This window comes from Rattus norvegicus, chromosome 2 (assembly GCF_036323735.1).
Source record: "Rattus norvegicus strain BN/NHsdMcwi chromosome 2, GRCr8, whole genome shotgun sequence".
Taxonomy (NCBI): domain Eukaryota; kingdom Metazoa; phylum Chordata; class Mammalia; order Rodentia; family Muridae; genus Rattus; species Rattus norvegicus.
Window position 1 is genome coordinate 246,367,736 of NC_086020.1, and position 16,976 is coordinate 246,384,711.

Below are 16,976 nucleotides of genomic sequence, written 5' to 3' on the forward strand. Positions count from 1 at the left end.
TCTTCAGATACTGCCTGTCTCTGTTTTCTTCTTCAAGTCCTTGTTTTGTCCCTTTGCCCTTTTTAAATTAATTAATGATTAATTTTATTTTCTTCTGATGGATATGGGATATGACAAAAGGAGTTGCCCCAGAGTCCTGAAGAGGAACGCTGAAACCGACATTAGCCATAAATGCTGTGTTTTCATACATATTTTGGTGCTTAAGACGAAAACAAACAAAAATAAAATCCCTGGTGCTAATTTTCAGATTAGTCGTATTCTATAGCCATACTCCCACCAACTGACCAAGCAGGTGAATTTACCTCTGCTAATGAGCTAATGGACGTTAGACCATGCTTTACAAGGGTCCATGTAAACTTCTTAGTCTTTTCAGAGTTAGGGAGGAATTCAGTGCTGTCAGTGTATAGTGGGACTGATATTGCATCATCAGGATTGCCAGCTAAGCATCAAGTCAGCCAACATGACTCATACAACTGGCCAACGTCCTATGCCTGTGATGAATGCTGTTTTAAGTCGCTCTGGTTTGAGAATGTATGTGTGTATGGAAACTTGTTCTAGTATCACAGTATGGTGCAATATGTAGAAAGACAGGAGAACAATATGAACTATTGGAGTGGACATCCCTTTAGAGGAATTCTAGTGAAACTCCCCAACACAATATATAGACAAGGATGTTCTTGAGGAGGCTGGACTTCAGGAAGAAAGCTTAGTTCGTCAAAGGCCCTAGGAAGAAAGGGGGGCAACTCATGAGGCTCTTACAGCCAGATACAGTACTGAGCACGTCACACAGGCAACACTATTGATTGCCCCAAAAATTTTGCCAGTTGAATACGGAGAGTAACAGTTTATAGATAAGGAAATGGATGCACAGAGAGGTGCCGTTTCCTAAGTTCATGTAACTAGTAAACAAGAGCTACACGTGCACTAGGCATACGTGACACCCTCCCCCCCATTACCCTCCCTCCCAGGCACAAGCTCTGGGCACTGATCCAGTGGACCTGTTGATGGATATTGCTCTGTAAAATGCTTCCTCAGAGCTCATGAGATTGCAATGAAAACTACTCTTTCTACTGACTGCTATCTCTGAGGAAGGCTTCAATTACCCACTCTCTGGTGCTTTGGGAATGTTCTGTTTGACTTCTCTGTGCTGTGTGTGTTCATATAATAGCTCAGCTGGGTGTCATTAGCACATTTTCTCCCAGAGTTTAGACAGTATATTATTACGTGGTGACTAGGCAATTTTATTCCCCTGTTTTCATGAATGCTCTTTAATTAATCCATAAATTTAGAGGGCAGGTTTAGAAACCAGATGACATTATTTAAGGGTTTTTCAATAACATTTTGTGCAGGAATTTGAACAGTGACAGATAAACTAAGAAGAAACTTGACATCCTGGGCTGTTTAGCATTGTTCCAACATAGCTGTGTTCTAAATCAGTCCAGTCCATAGTGAAATAAAAATGGACTGGATCTTTTGTCAGGTGACTTTGCTACATGCCATCTGGGCAGACAGTTTGTCTCTATAGATCCCTTCCACAGCCTTTATGTACAGCTTTGGAAATTGCCAATCAAATCCTGGATGAGTAGACAACTCATAAAAGCCAACCTTAGCCTTGTTGACAGACCTGGATTATTAAAATTTTACACCTTTGTAAAAATATAAAAAATATATTTCTAAATATCAATTTTATGGGGATGTCATGTCAGTTCTTTTTTTCTTTTTCTTTTCTTTTCTTTTTTTTCCCTACCATCTATGTGGTTTGTGCTATTGACTGGCAGGAGACCAAGGCAGAGAACAAAGTGTCAACATTGTAGGGTGTGTGGAAAGAAACAGGAAAGATAAGACCAGGGTTTTGGTTTCTCTTAGGTTGTCACTGACAGCACTATAGGTAAAACAGTTATCACAAAGTGCAGGCAAGGTCAAGCTGAGAAGGTAACGAACGTAGTATCAAAAGTGGAGGGAGAGAACTGACTACTGAAAGTTGTCCTCTGACCTCCATGTGTGTACTGTGGTATGCAGTCCCTCCCCACACATACAATAAACAAATTCCCTCCAAAAATTTGAGAATGCGAATGAAGAAAGAAAGATATGCTTGCTTATTGCGTAAGTTTATATGATATACTGGTAGAAGAATTTATTATAATTCATAGACTCTACATGTGTCCTTTTGTGTGTCTATGTACATGTTCATGTGTATGTATATGTCTGTCTGTCTTGGGTAATTTTCTATTACTGTGACAAAACACCATGACCAAGAGTATTAGTCAGAGTTTCCTAGAGTAACAGAAGTTATAAAATGTGTCTCTCTGTGTATAGAAAGAGGATTTATTAGAATGATCTTCAGACTGTGGTTCAGCTAACCCAAGAATGGTTGTTGGGAAATCCACTCATCCAGTCTTTATCATATGCTTGAATCCCAAAGAAGTAGGCTCCAATGCCAATGAAGATATAGACTGCTAGAGAGGGCAAAAGAAAACAAGTGAAGAGAGCTTCCTTCTCTAATGTCCTTTATATAGGCTATCAGTAGAAGGCATGGCCAGATTAAAGGTGGATTTTCCCATCGCAAAGACCTGGATTAGAAGTTGGTCTCCCACTTTAAATAATTTAAGGAAAGTTCCTCATCAGTGTGTACGGTCTTTTGCATTTTAATTAATTTTTAATGTAGTCAAGTTAACAACCAAGAATAGACATCACACCAAGGCAACGTATCAAAGAAAATGGTTTGATTTTGGATTATGGTTTTAGAGGGCTGGGACATATGATGACAGAACAGTGCTCACATCTTGATATGCAAGGAGGAGGCACAGAGAGAACACCAGGAATGGCTGGTCTCTTGAAACCTCAAACTCACTCATAGTGGCACACCTCTTCCAACAAAGCCACGGGAGCCTATGGGGGCATTCTCATCAATCCTACCAAATTCCACTTCCTAGTCCCCATAGGCCTGTAGCCATACCATTATGCAAAACTAACTTAGTCCTACTTCATGAGTCCCATCGACTTTTACAGTCTCAAAGTTGTTTAAATACCCAGAGTCCAGGTGTCTTTTGATCCTTGAGGCAGTGTCATAATTCAAAACCCCTGTAAGATAAAAAAAAGCCCTAAATCAATGCTTGCAGTACACAATGTCACAGAGTCTATATTACTATTGAAAATGGAGGAAAGGGGGTATAGGGAGGAAATTCCAAACCAAAATACCACACCTTCTAATCCTTCCCAAGCAGTTCCAACAAGCATTCAAACCATATGATTAAGTATTCAAATATATGAACTTTGGGGATTCATTCTCATCCAAATTACCACGGTGTCCATGTTTGTCTGTGTGTGTCATAGGGGAACTGGGCCAGCAATCCACAGGGGCCCACCTACCCAGCCCACCTACCCACTGGTGCTAATTTGCAAGTGTGGACTACACCAGCTGGACACAGCATGCCTTACTGACTGAGTTATCTTCCCAGTCCTAACTCTGGTTTGTAAATGGAAAATATTGGAATAGCTGAGCTGGAGAGATGCCTCAGTGGGTAAAGCCATTTCCTGTGCCAAGTCTTGTGATGGAATTCCACCCCTGCAGCACTCGTGAAAGTGGAAGGAAAGAACAGACTCTACAGAGGTGTGCTGTGACCTCGTTAGGTGCTGTCATGGACGTGGACACCAGACAGAAACACAATCATACAAAAAAGTTTTTAATGTTTAATATTAAATACATCATGACCCCATTCCTTCATTCTGCGCTGCTGAGGCACTGCCTTTGTAGCTTTATCTCTCTGAGCCTCCAGTTGGGAGGCTCGCCCACGTTCAGATATCCTGCGTGCACGCGTCATTCAGAAGGACACATGGCCTGGTAGATACTGAGAAACACAGTGACCTTTCAATGACATAGCGGACCTGTAGATCCTGGTTCTCCAGGGAGTCTTGCCTCAGAACTTGTGAAGCCCTTCAGGAGTGCTGTAGGAGGGTTGCTCATGCTGGACACTCCCACACCACAAGGTCCAGTCTCGCTTTCGGTCCTGTGTTGACAGATGTAACTGGTTTCTGAGCATAGATGACATGCAACCTGACATGGGCTACAGATTGGCATCTCTACTAAAATGCCATAACTCAACGATAAAGATGTTCGATGACTGAATCTAAGCAGAAATGCTTTAACGTATTAAGAGTGGTATGTGATCTAATTGCTACCTCTGGACCATGGCCATGAGACCAAGTGTCTACTGAGGTAGACGTACTCTTGGTTCTGTGGGGGACTATGAGTTTTAAGACAAGGAAATACTTTTCTGCTTATTGTAAAGTGTTTTCTTTCAAATATTATTATTTGAAATGAAAGTGGGGTATATCGTGTGTTTTACATGTGAGGTAACTTATTGATAATAAAATATAAGAGTATTGGGGAGTGTTGGCATTTGCTCACTTCAACCTGCCTATTGTTCAATTTTTATATTAATGTGTCCATTAAATTTGAAAGCATTTCTTTGCACAAATGAAGAAAAGGCATTTTCCAGTCATGGTCCGTGTTAGTTAACATCCTATCAACTGAAGAAAGGTTTGATATATAATTTTAGTGTCCCCTTGATGGTATATAAAATCTCATAAACTACCTATAAAATTCTATATTTTATTTTCTGCTCTGTGCACTTTGATCTAAGTGACCTGTTTTTCATTTTTTTTCTTTTATGGCACCGAATGGAAATCTAGTGGTAGAGGAAAAAGCAGTCCTCAGCTCAAATGAGCAACCCGTGCAAGCTGCACAAGAGATGCGCACACTGAAGGAAGAAGCCATGGAGAAAGATGAACCTTCCCAGTCTGAGGATACTGATGCCTCTGTGGGACTGAGGGAGAAAGCCGAGATGGGGGAAGATGGTACCTGCCGTCCCCAGGATGCTGACATGGATGGGGGACCGAGGGAGAAAGCAGGGATGTTGGAGGATGGTACCTGCCATCCCCAGGATGCTGACACGGATGGGGGACTGAGGGAGAAAGCTGGGATTTCAAAGGTTCCTTTAGGGGAGAGGAGCCCTACAGGAGAGCAGCAGGCATCAGCAGAACAGGTCACAGAGACAGGGCAGTACCCTCTGCGCATAGCTAGTGAGGTGGAGGCAGGCACGGAAGGGAGTAGAAGGCATGGGGAGGAACAGTTGATCTCCATAGAAAAGGTAGCAGCAGGAGCCTCTGTGTTTCTAAGTGTAGAGCAGGGAGTGGACAGACAGAGGGATGAGGACCCGGACAGGCAGGCCTCGCTGCAGACAGGGATGGAGGAAGGAAGAACAGTTTCTCAAGGGGAGCAAGAATTGGAGAAGGCAGCCTTTACAGACAGCACAGGGCTTAGCTCAGAGACTCTTGGGGAAGCAGCCATTCTGAAAGAAGCAGGGACTTCTGAAGTGAAGGAAGCAGAGAGGGAGATGGGCTCCCCCAAACCAGATGGAGACCAAGGTAAAGAAGGAGCTCTTGCAGAGCTGGAGGTCATGGGGCCTGTGGTGGACACAGGGCCAGAGAGAGAGGACGGTTCTGAAGAGGCAGCACTTGGGGGAGAGAGAGCAGCCAGAGGGCGGAAGGAATTTCTGGAAGCAGAAACTCCCTTCAGCTCCTCAACAGGAGAGCCCCAAGCAAGCCCCTGGGAGGATTTCCCAGGCAACCATGAGGAACTCAGTAAGGAAGATACAGCAAGGGAGGGAATCATCACTGACACAGAATCCACCGAGGAACGGGATGTGAGAGCCGTGTTCCCTGGGGAATTAGCTGCGGCTGGAGGCATGGAGAAAGCTGAGAGGCCCACACCACCTCTGAGGGAAACTGGATCTGACAGAGAAGAGGAGACAGGGGCTGAGGTGCTGAAGACAGAAGACCTGTTAGAGCACAAAGTCAAAGGGGAAGAGGAGGGCACAGTGAGGGAAGTGGGTTTTGAGGAAGAGGCCTGTGCATCCTCCCATGAGACGGAGGCTGATACTGAGAATGCAGAACCCACAGGGGCAACTGAGTCGGGGGAGGTTACAAAGCTTCCGGAAGAGCTACCCGAAGAAAGAACCATTACTTTGTTTGAAGCAACACCTCAGTTTGAGAAATCACCGGAAGAGAGTGCAGCCACAAACACAGAACATCAAGGAGGAGAAGAGTTGCCAGGCCAGGAGAGCGAGGCTCCGTGGCCTCAGGAGAGGGGGCTCAGTCATGATGGAGAGGGGCTGTTAGGAGCTCCTGGACCTGAGCCAGCAGACAAAGCACAGGGACCAGAGGGTATTTTCACAGCCAGAGGTGAAGAGTGGGCTGCCGAGGAGCCGGACAGCCACGTGGAACCGGAGAGACTGGAGGAAAACGGGCCTTTGCAAGTACAAGGAGGGGACATTATGAGAAGGACCCAGGGAAATCTTCCCAAGGAAAGGCTCACCAGGGCAGTGGTCTGTAGAGAAGCCGAGGTTGAGAAGCCTCAGGGGGAAGGGGACGGGGATAAAGAGTGCTCTCCAGGGACAGAGACTGTCGGCCTGATAGTGCAGAATTGGATCACGGGAGGAAGCACAGTCGAGGCTCAGGAGGATCCACAAGAAGGAGAAATCGAAGACTCTGCAGAGTGGAGAGAGGTGTCAGAGGAATCGAAGTCAGCTGATGGGATCCCTATGGCCTCCTCCTCTGCAGATGCTCAGCAGGAAACGTGGGACAGAGCAGGTGAGGCTCTAGGAGAAACAGCCAATGAAGAAAGGACCTTGACTGAAGACATGACGCCAAGAGCAGAGAAGGTAGCAGTGGTGGAGGAAGTGACATCAGCAGGGGCTATGGCAGAGACCCAACAAGAACAGGCTCCTGAAGTGCAGTACTCAAGGCCGGGGGAGGACAGAGAGGGAGGGGAAGCAAAGGCTTCTCAGCACCCAGGTATGGCTGGGGAGGAAACAGGGGCTACAAGAAAGGACGAGGAACACCAAACCGGAGCAGCTGGCGAGTTCAGAGGATCAGTGTCTCAGTCAGAGACAGCTTAGTTAGCAGAGTGTGTCGAGAGGCAGCACCTCCAAGGAAACTGGATTTTTCTAGAGCCCAGGAGAGACTGCAAGAAGAACTTGAGAGAGCAGATGTTCCCTTGAACACAGCTGAGTAGGAGGTCCCATGGCAGCTGGTGAGCTCCAGTCTGGCGTGTTTCCAGGACATATAGAAAGCTTGCATGGCTCTCCTGTCTGTGGTGCGGGCTTCACTGGTGTTTCCTATGTTCTTATGTGTTCTTCAGTTTCGTACTTCTTACCCCCAAGCTGGCCTGAAGGGTCTTGTGAACACGGGGAGGCAATAAAGCACGTGGAGGAGGTCGATCAGCTCTCTGTGTAACCCTTTAGTCCTATAAATGGGTTCTCCTGAAATGAGATCCGTATGTCTCACAGGACTCAAGGACAAAATACACAATATAGAGAGAAGTCGGACACTGAGGAGCTTGGGGAGGAGAAAGAAATATATATTTGTATGAGAATTTTAAAAGGCATACAGAGAAGAATGTGCCCTCAGCTGCAGAGCCAAGAAATAAAGGGTTAAAAGTCAGTTCAGAATTCTCCCCATTAGCTTTCTTTCATACACACATATAAAATCCACACCCTCGACTGCTCCCAAATCACCACCAGCGCTTTGGATTTTGAAGGATGGACTAAAGCTCTCTTGTGGCCATTTAATCTTACAATGCTTCTATACGTTTATCTCTGATGTTTTGCTAAGTTTAATAAATGTATGTTTTCCATGCATAGATGACAGATACTGTACATATTTAATATACACTGTTTGAAATTCCTAAGTTTTGAATGGTGTAAGCAAACACCAAAATATATTTATTTTACAGAGTCTGTTGTTTCCAAGATATCATCAAGTAGCCAGCACATACATACTAATATTCTGAGTGATTTTACCCTCAGTGTATCTTTTTTGTTTTCCACCAGGATATTGTGAAACTGTCATGGTTAAAGACGTGGAGTGGGGACAGATGGAGGCACGTTGCTCCCCAGGAGTTCAGAGTTTCTTTTAGCTCAGTGCTAGCCTGAGCCAGTCTCAACTGTAGACCCTGGTTAGTAGGTTACTAATCGTGGTGAAATAGCTCAAGAAAATTTCCCCTCAGGGGAGGTGTGGCCCCAAACAGAGAATGAGGGGAACTGAACATTCTGCACATCAAAGTAATGATTGTTTCTCAAACATTTGACTTTCGCCAAAGTTTATCAGTAGGTGAGCCCTGATGGCTTGATTTTGTTTAAACCACTTTTTATTCAATAGTTAAGCATTAGTCTCAAGTTCATGCATGGGGATCATATTTTGGAAATTTGCCATCTCTTGGAAAGGTTAACTTTTCCTCTTTACAACTGGGGGTTGGGGAAGGTAAAGTGGGAACCTTCCTGAAAATGTCCTTTGAATGTGTTTGTATCTGGTTTTCTCTGGTAGAGTAGAAACGTGTGGCTTTCAGCATTTTGTCCCTGGGAGATTGTCCACCAGGCTGCTCAAATGTAAGTGAGATATGTATGTAATCTAGGTAAGTGTGAGAGGAGTGTGATGACCAGAGTGGGAAGACATGGTCCATAACACACATTCTGGGAAGACGTGGTCTGTCACACACACCCTGAGAAAACATGGTCCATCAAACATACTCAGGGAAGACGTGGTCTATCCTACGTTCTCTGAACCTGATGTCACCCTGAAGATCAGCAGCCCACACACCCCAGGGTTCTGTTATTTCAAACCTGAGTGACCCCACAGCCCTCGGCAAGATAGCAGTCACAACTGCTCTCCAGATGATACCCAGATATCAATTCCTTGTTAGCTACCAGCCTGCTCTGATGGGCTGGATTTCCTTGAAGACAGTCCACGCTCCAGAGCTCCCACTATTGACCCCTTTCTCAAAGTGCGGAGATGAAAAATTTCCAAGACAGCAATTTGCCAGCCAGGAGGAGAGACAACCTTTTATGGGGCACTTTTATGAGTGAACTCTTGCCCCATAAAAGCTTCAGATATATCTGGTTCTACATGAACCTATGCATCAATATTTCAATTTTTCTTGATCCTATTATGACGCCAAAATTGAAAAGTCATATTGTCTGCCCCCTAACCCCCGTGTTGCTATTGTCTAGGTGTCCCGTTATTATAGATGGTTTTAATTTTGATGAACAATGGAGCTTTGTGATAATTAGTGATAGACAGAGCCATCCGTACTGGAGCAGACCTATTGGCACAGAGAGTGGACAGATCACTTCATCGGGGACGTCAGTGCATTGAGCTTACCACCAGCTTCTTCTCATACTTAGAAACGGCATAGAGTGTTGGGGGGTGGGCAGGGTAGAAAGTGCTGTTATAGGAAACCTTGGAGTGATCTTAAAGTGTTCCACTGCTCAGGTAGGTCAATGGTTAAAACAGATCTCATTTTGGTTGCAAAGCAGAGGGCAGGAGCACTGTCAGGTTCATCTCTGCCTCTGTGTCTTTCCTTAGTCGTGCGTGTGGTCAACCTGAGGAGATGATAGTCACCTTAAACATGATGAAGCCACTCTTATGTATTACTGTGCGCAATGAACTTGGAAGACTTGCCCCTCCCCACTGAATAACAAGTTGATGGAATCGGGCCACAGCCTCCCTACCCCTCGCCCTGGTCTGTGGCTGGCTCTCCTCTACTCCTAATCTGGTTCCATGTGCACTGTGACCTCTACAGGACTTGCCCTTGGTGTTGCCCCCCCCCCCCCGAGCCACAGAGTACTTTAAACACAGGACTGACGAGAAAGATAGCAAACTCCTTAATCACTTTGAAAAGTGAGTTTTGCGCGATGTGTTAAATGGAAATTGCCTTGGATTATTTTTATATTTAACACCTTCCATCAGCCCAGCCTGTAGTGTAATTCTACAATCTGCATGTGGGTTTAACTGTGAAATTCGGTGTTGTGATGTTTTGATTGAGTAAAATTTTATCTCTGCAAATATTACACCAATAAAATTATGCTTAGCAAAACTGATTTTCCCCCCATAGTTTATTCATTATTTTAAAAAAAATACGTTTGCAGGCTTGACAGGAGAGTTTTCTTAGAAAAGAAGATTAGACTTTTAAGATGTTTCATGTTGTTTTCTTGCAGAATTTGAATGACAAGAACAGATAAAGGAGGGAAGTCTTACTGGGCTGGACGTCTAAGCGTGTGTGTTTGCAGGCTGCCTGCGTTCATCTGCACTTTCTACACTCCTGGGCTAATGCCAGAGGAGAATTATTCCCACCACTTTATCGACAAGCGTAAATGGGAGGTCAGTGTAGTTAAGTGCCTGTCTGAAGTCACAGTCAATCGCAGGTCACATAACTTCTACCTCAGACGAGCTTGGAGACACTGGACATTATGTCTAGGAAGACTCTAGGCTAAGACACTAAGTGCTGGTTTCCACCTGTTTCTGCTGAAGGAGAAGACAACTTGCTAATACATCTTCTAAGAGAGACAGAGAGAGAGAGAGAGAGAGAGAGAGAGAGAGAGAGAGAGAGAGAGAGAGCGCTTTCATCCAGTACTCATCAAAGAACATGGAGTTTCACACGGTTCAGGAGGTGACAGACTGTCAAGGAAACTTAGGAAGAATTGGGCTTTATGATTGAATTTTGACGGAAGCTTTTCCTGACACTTTATAAACTTCATGGAGGTAAATTTACAGCACAGGCAAGTTCTCTCCCCTCCTTATGATCAATAATTTGCCACCGTTAGTGCCCTTGGAAAATGATTGTTGGAACAAAGAAGAGAAAATCTCAAAGGAATGTATTTAGTGGGTGAAGTATTTGAACAGGCTCAAGGACGCTCCGGAGACGCGGCTGTGATCTCGAGTAATATTTCCTCCGGTCCGTCTCTACACTCGGTTTTATCACGAAAAAGAAGTTCTCTGTCATGATGGTTTACAGAAGAGGCATGAGAGAATGGGAGTTAATAAAGCTGGAACTCTTTAAGAGTCACTTCCAAACTAATCCTTCAAAAACCACTCTACCTCAGCCTTCCCTGTTTTCTTTTTTTCCTTTGTTTAATTTTCTTTCTCCAGATACACCCAATGATGGGAAAAGTACGCTCACCACAATGGCTGGGGCCTCATCTTAAGAGATGAAAGTGTGGACAGTGTGTGTGTGTGTGTGTGTGTGTGTGTGTGTGTGTGTATTTTTTCCCCTTCCAGACTGCTCAGACTCTTTAGCCATCTGTGTGACCCTTCCCTTACAGTATTTTGGACAGTACACCCATTTTTAAAATGAAAAGGAGGCACTAGAGAAAATTCTCAGAGACAACCTGCTGTCAGGCTATCTGCTTTGCAGATGTCGCCTGGCCTTTATTTAGTACATACTCACAGTTAAAGGTGTAGGAAGGACTCATGCATTTTGGGAGAAACCTCTTAGTTTACCAGAGGTCTGGACACTGTTTTAACACTGAGGAGTGATGGATCTTTTCATGGTCTGTTGCCAAGGCTGGACCTCCAGCGGCAGGTTGTCTTAGAATGACCTCATGACCAGCCTGTGCTCACGGTTGTGCATGTCCTCTATGCTTCCTTGACCACCACAGAGGCTGAGTCTCCCACCACTTTCTAGTTTACTGTGGTTTGCTGGTCATCAAATGACCCCGTTTAGACAAAGGGATGAAATGTGATAAACGTTGTAGAGACTCTTCGATGGATGGTTAACAGAACCTTCTGGAATAGTTGTGGCTATTTGCTTCCCGAAAAACTAACTGAGGACCAGACTGAACCTTCAGTCGGTTTTGAATTAGAAAATACATTTTGTAGTAGTTTATTCTCTGGTGAATTTCGTTAAATCAGCCACAGGGAGTTTCCATGAAGTGTTTTGCTGTACGATGTTACGAACCCCATCGTATCCATCCACTTATGTGGTATGCATAAATGTTGTGTTTTTTACACCTATAAAAATAAAACACCAAGTGGATAAAACCGATGCTGAATACCCTCGCTCTAGCAGTAAGTAATATTTGTTCACAGTCACAAAAACTAATTAGAAACAAAAGTCACTCATTCTCAGAGATACGACGTCTAAGTTTTTATACGTGGTGTTTATTAAAATTTATGATGCATGCATGCGATCTTGATCAAATGTGAACATCTGATAATCCCAAGGGTGCTCAGTCTAGAAGAAATTTAATACAAAGAGCCTCGGGGACACAGGGATACTTTTAAAATTGAAGTTTAACAGATATATTAGTTGGGTGGCAGAGAAATATGTCAGGAAGGGCATAAAATCCAGAATAGAGAGAGATACTCAGGGCATAAGATTCCATTTGTAAAGCAGGATGGAAATACAAGCTTAAAGGGAAAACACAATGATTTTCTAATGCTAAAGCAAAGCTTAGGCCTGTACCTCTGACAACAGATTCCTGAAGTCAGGGCCCCTAAAAGTGCCCCAGTGCTTGCTTATTGGTTGGGACCGGCTTTGGGAACAACCCTGTGTGCTGAGAGAAAAGCTGGGGGATGAGGCAGCTGCTGCTACAGTTGTACACAGCACAGCCACTTAGGGGAGCCACAAGGCAGCAAAGGAGTCGGGCAAGGGTCAGGCCTCTTGATTCCCACAGCAGACCAATCCCTCGTCAATACTGCTCAGGTACTTTCTGCAGGTGAGAGCATTTCCCATGCTCATGTCTCGCCCCCAGCTAAAGCGACATGTGCTGCCAAATCAATGAGCGGGCCATGAAGGTTTTAGTGCAGTGCCTGTTGGGATCTAGGGAAGGAAGCATGATCTATCCTGTGCCCATGTGCACCAACAGAGAGCTCTGATAGCAAGTGAGCATTAAGGAACAAGGCACGGCAACATCTCCAGGAAGGACAAGGGCTTAGTCTTCCTGAAATACTGTTTGCAGCATGACACCCTTCTGTTATGGGTGAAGCAGCCACAGGCAACACTAGAATGAGCTGACGTGGTCCTGTTGTAACAATAATTTGTATTAAGAAATGCATGTGTTGGCAGGCTTGTCCTGAGGACTCTAGTCTGACAGTCTCTACTAAAGTCCACAGGTGAACAGGTATATAACTGTGGAATAGTCTCACACCTCAGGTCGAAAGCTATGACAAAGTCACCAACAGGAAGCAACTTAAGACAAGAAGGGTTGATTTCTGTAACAGTTTGAAGGGTTACAGTGCTTCACGGGAAGGTCATCATGACAGTTCTTCGTGGGAAGGTCATGGGGACAGTTCTTCACGGTGAGGTCATCGTGATTGAGCATAAGGCTAATGATCAAACTGTGTTCACAGTCAGGAAGGAGGAAGAAATAAATCTATGCCCTCAACTTGCCTTCTGATTTATTCTGCCCATGAAATTTGGGATGTATCTTCCCACCTGTCTTAGAGTATCGATACCTGCACAGACATCATGCCAAGAAGCAAGTTGGGGAGGAAAGGGTTTATTCAGCTTACACTTCCACACTGCTGTTCATCACCAAAGGAAGTCAGGACTGGAACTTAAGCAGGTCAGGAAGCAGGAGCTGATGCAGAGGCCATGGAGAGATGTTACTTGCCTTGCTTCCCCTGGCTTGCTCAGCTTGCTTTCCTATAGAGCCCAGGACCACCAGCACTACCCACAGTGGGCTGTGTCCTCACCACTTGATCATTAGTTGAGAAAATGCCTTACAGCTTGATCTCATGGAGGCATTTCCTCAACTGAGGCTCCTTTCTCTGTGACAACTCCAGCTTGTGTCAACTTGACACACTAAACCAGCCAGTACACCACCTCTATTGGCCTAATGAAGAAACTCTCCCACAAATATGCCCAGATATTGGTGATTCTAGAACTTGTCAACTCGACAATCAGATTATCTACCACAGTCTTAAAAACATATATTTTTCTTAATACAAAAGTCTGAGGGAAATCTACTAGAAAGAAATAACTAACTTTAATCTCACGGTGAAATGGAAGCTTTGCTGCCCTTTAAGAAGGTGACTATAGTGCTTAATCTCTGTTTTCAGTCCTTACCTCCCAGCATCAGTTCCCACCCCCTTTCAGAATGTAAATGTGAGCTTCTATAAAGAGAGAAGTGTTGTAGGTTCAAGATAACACATTTCTTGTACCACGGGCTGTCTTCCTGGAGAGCACAGACTCCGTGAGAAAAGGGTTTGATTCCAGGACTATTGAGCATTTTTGTGCCAAGACATGTGTGGTCCATGGCTCAAGCTCAATAACTATGGTATGAACAAGTGAGCTCATGGATCAGAAGGCTGCTTTCTGCTGTAGTAGGGGGGTGACAGTCATGGGACTGTTCTATATTGTTCTGAGCGGCCTTTAGGACAAATTGATGTTGGTAGGATACAGGGAGTATTCGGATAAAACAAGTATCTGATAAAACATCACTATCTGCAGGGATGCTGACGACCCAGAGGCCCTTCTGTTCCTCTTCAAATATCATGCAGGGGTAGCAGTGTCCCTGAGGGTTGAGAGATGGTTCATAGTTGCTGGGGGCAGAAAACAGGGTAGAAAATTACTCATCAAGAGGTTGACAGGCAGCCCAGCTTCTTATAAGGCAGACTTCTTTCTGAGAGACTGAGAATTCCAGTTCCTAATGAAATCCCCTCTCGAAGATCAGTATTTTTGCAAACACTGACACAAGCTCTAACACACAGCAGAGGCTGAGAGCTTTTATTGTCCCCCTGACTACCAAGGTTCATCCTTGAAGATGGCAGAGGTTCTATAGGCTGTACATACACGTACACACCACACACACACATGAACACACATACCTGACCAGAATCTGCCTGAATAGCTTGTCACTGCTGCTGTTTCTGTTCTCTGCTGCTTCTTAGACGTGTGAGTGAAATGACTTAAGCTTAGTCTGTGGATGATGTGCAACAGCTAATAAACCTTTCTGTCACTGTGGGCTCAAAGCTTAATATCCGGTTTCACTGTTACCTCCCACTGTCTTCAGCACAACATTGATTTCTCCATTTTGTTTATCCATATCACAGCAGACTCTTTCCATCTTTCCCATATTCTACTTGAATTCCCTATTTTAAAAACAGCAATATATATATAATATTTTAATATAATCCTTATTTTAATAACATCACTTACTTGAAAACTGAGAGAATCAATAAATTTTCAAGTATTTTTAAGCACAAAATATTCATAAATTCAACTTTTCCAAGAAGGAGATTTTTGGATCATAAAAATGCTAACAGTGGAGACGGAATGCTTTCCACGGCTGAAGCTTAAATGAGAGTTTAACACAATTGTCTTAAAATGGTTATGAAGAGATTTTAACATCTCAATGGTCTTGTTATTGGCATTTAACACAGTAATTCTCCTTTTAGTGGCATTTAAAAAGGGATGCTCTTGTTAGTGCCTTTTCTTCTCTTATTTCAACTTCAAGGAAGAGTTCACAGATGGGTCAAGGAAACAGTTAAGTTGTTTGAAACTTTAGAAAGCAAAGAGATTAAGTATTCCAGACTGAGCATCCATTTTTCTTCCACTCCCCTTTTTTTATACCTCATCTGTTGCCTTTGTTAAAATGAGGTAGGTTATGGACTCTTGGCTCCTTTAAGACAAGGGGTGGGCTCTCTTTGTGCTGTTGTAACAAAAATTTTAGATTTATTAATTATGCCAATGTATTTCTATTTCTTTGATGTTAGGAGATTAGGTCATCCAAGATCAAGGATTCATCATGTCTGGCGTCTTGTGAAGACTAAGTTCCCAGTTTATCATGGGGATGGGTCAGCAGGGGAAGGGGGCTGTCTGATTTGATGGCCTAGTCACCTCTGAGGGAGCCTGGATGGGTGTCAATTTCCTGATTTCTGTTCTATTACCGTGAATTGAGAAGATGTTATATTGGGGGAAACTAGGTGAGGAATACCAGGACTTTGCCAAATAACAATTCCTGATAATTATTATTCAAGTAAAACCTTTACAAAAAAGAATATTAGAGTGGGAACTTGTGTGGTATAGAGCAGTAGTTCTCAACTTCCCTCATGGTGTGGTTCTTTAAAACACTTCCTCATGTGTTGCTGACCTCATCCATAACATTGTAGACATTTCTTCATGTGGTGCTAAGCCAACCATAAAATTGCTGACACCTACTCATGTGGTGGTGCCTCCAATTGTAACATTGTATACATTTCCTCCTGTTATAGTGACCTCTAACCCAACATTGTAGATACTACCTCAGGTGGTGACCCCAAACATAACATTGTCTTTACTGCAGCTCTGTAACTGTGATTTTGCCACTGCTTTCTGATAGCCTCAGGTGAGCCCAGTGGCAGGGGTTACTTCTCACAGGTTGAGAACAACAGTGGAGAAGTAAGAGAACGGGAAGGAAAGGACACAAGTCTCTACCTAGACTTTCAAAGAGAGAAAGAGGTACAGGGAGCCTGGCTAAAACCACACACACCGCACAGCACACACATGACTTAGTCTAGCTCTCCAAAGGCTCTGTGGGATGGAGCTTAATGTGACAGCAAACATTCATTTACGAGTCGTTTGCTCTGTGATAAGATCGCTGCTCCATCCAGCAGTGTGGCAGCCTCTGTGAGTTAGTAGAGAACCTATCATCTTCTTTGTGGAGACCCAGACAATAGCTACTTCAAAATCAATGGTGTTGCTTTTGCAGTTATTAGTGGTTATTAATGTTTTACAAATAAAAAATGTGAGTTAATGTGATCGGAAAAGAGAACTCCATGGAGTCTACAAATCATGAGGAATCAGGACTTTTAAGGCTTTAAGGCAGTTTACTTAAAATTATATGTATGGAATGAAGTGGGGTTGTCATTTTCTCAGGAAAGAACTCATGAAGGCTTGCAAGCTCTTGCTGGTTGGTCAAGGTAGTTCTGATTAATTGCAGGGTATGTGTTTATATCATGATTAATCACACCTAATATAGCAGTGATATTTGACAGGAAAAATTGCCAACGACGACGCTTTTCTCTATGATGCTTGAGTTGTATTAATATTTTAAATTAGTTAACAGCTTAATGGATAAAGTGGGGAAAAGCAACAAGCTAATTTAGTCTCCACTAGCATCTTGAAGCATTCAGTACCTGCTATTGCACATTCTGCC

General features: G+C 43.9%; 1 protein-coding gene across 4 annotated transcripts in view; it reads left to right on the top strand.

Annotated features, from left to right (window-relative positions):
• Positions 1-9,938, top strand: part of Erich3 (glutamate-rich 3) — a 102,236-nt gene extending 92,298 nt beyond the window's left edge. For all 4 annotated transcript variants that reach the window (XM_017591360.3, XM_017591359.3, XM_039103891.2 and 1 more), the window contains one exon: positions 4,693-9,938. In XM_017591360.3, coding sequence (XP_017446849.1) covers positions 4,693-6,959 — 2,267 coding nt within the window. In that variant the 3' untranslated portion in view covers positions 6,960-9,938. The remainder of the gene's footprint in view (positions 1-4,692) is intronic.
• The last annotated feature ends 7,038 nt before the right edge of the window (positions 9,939-16,976 follow it).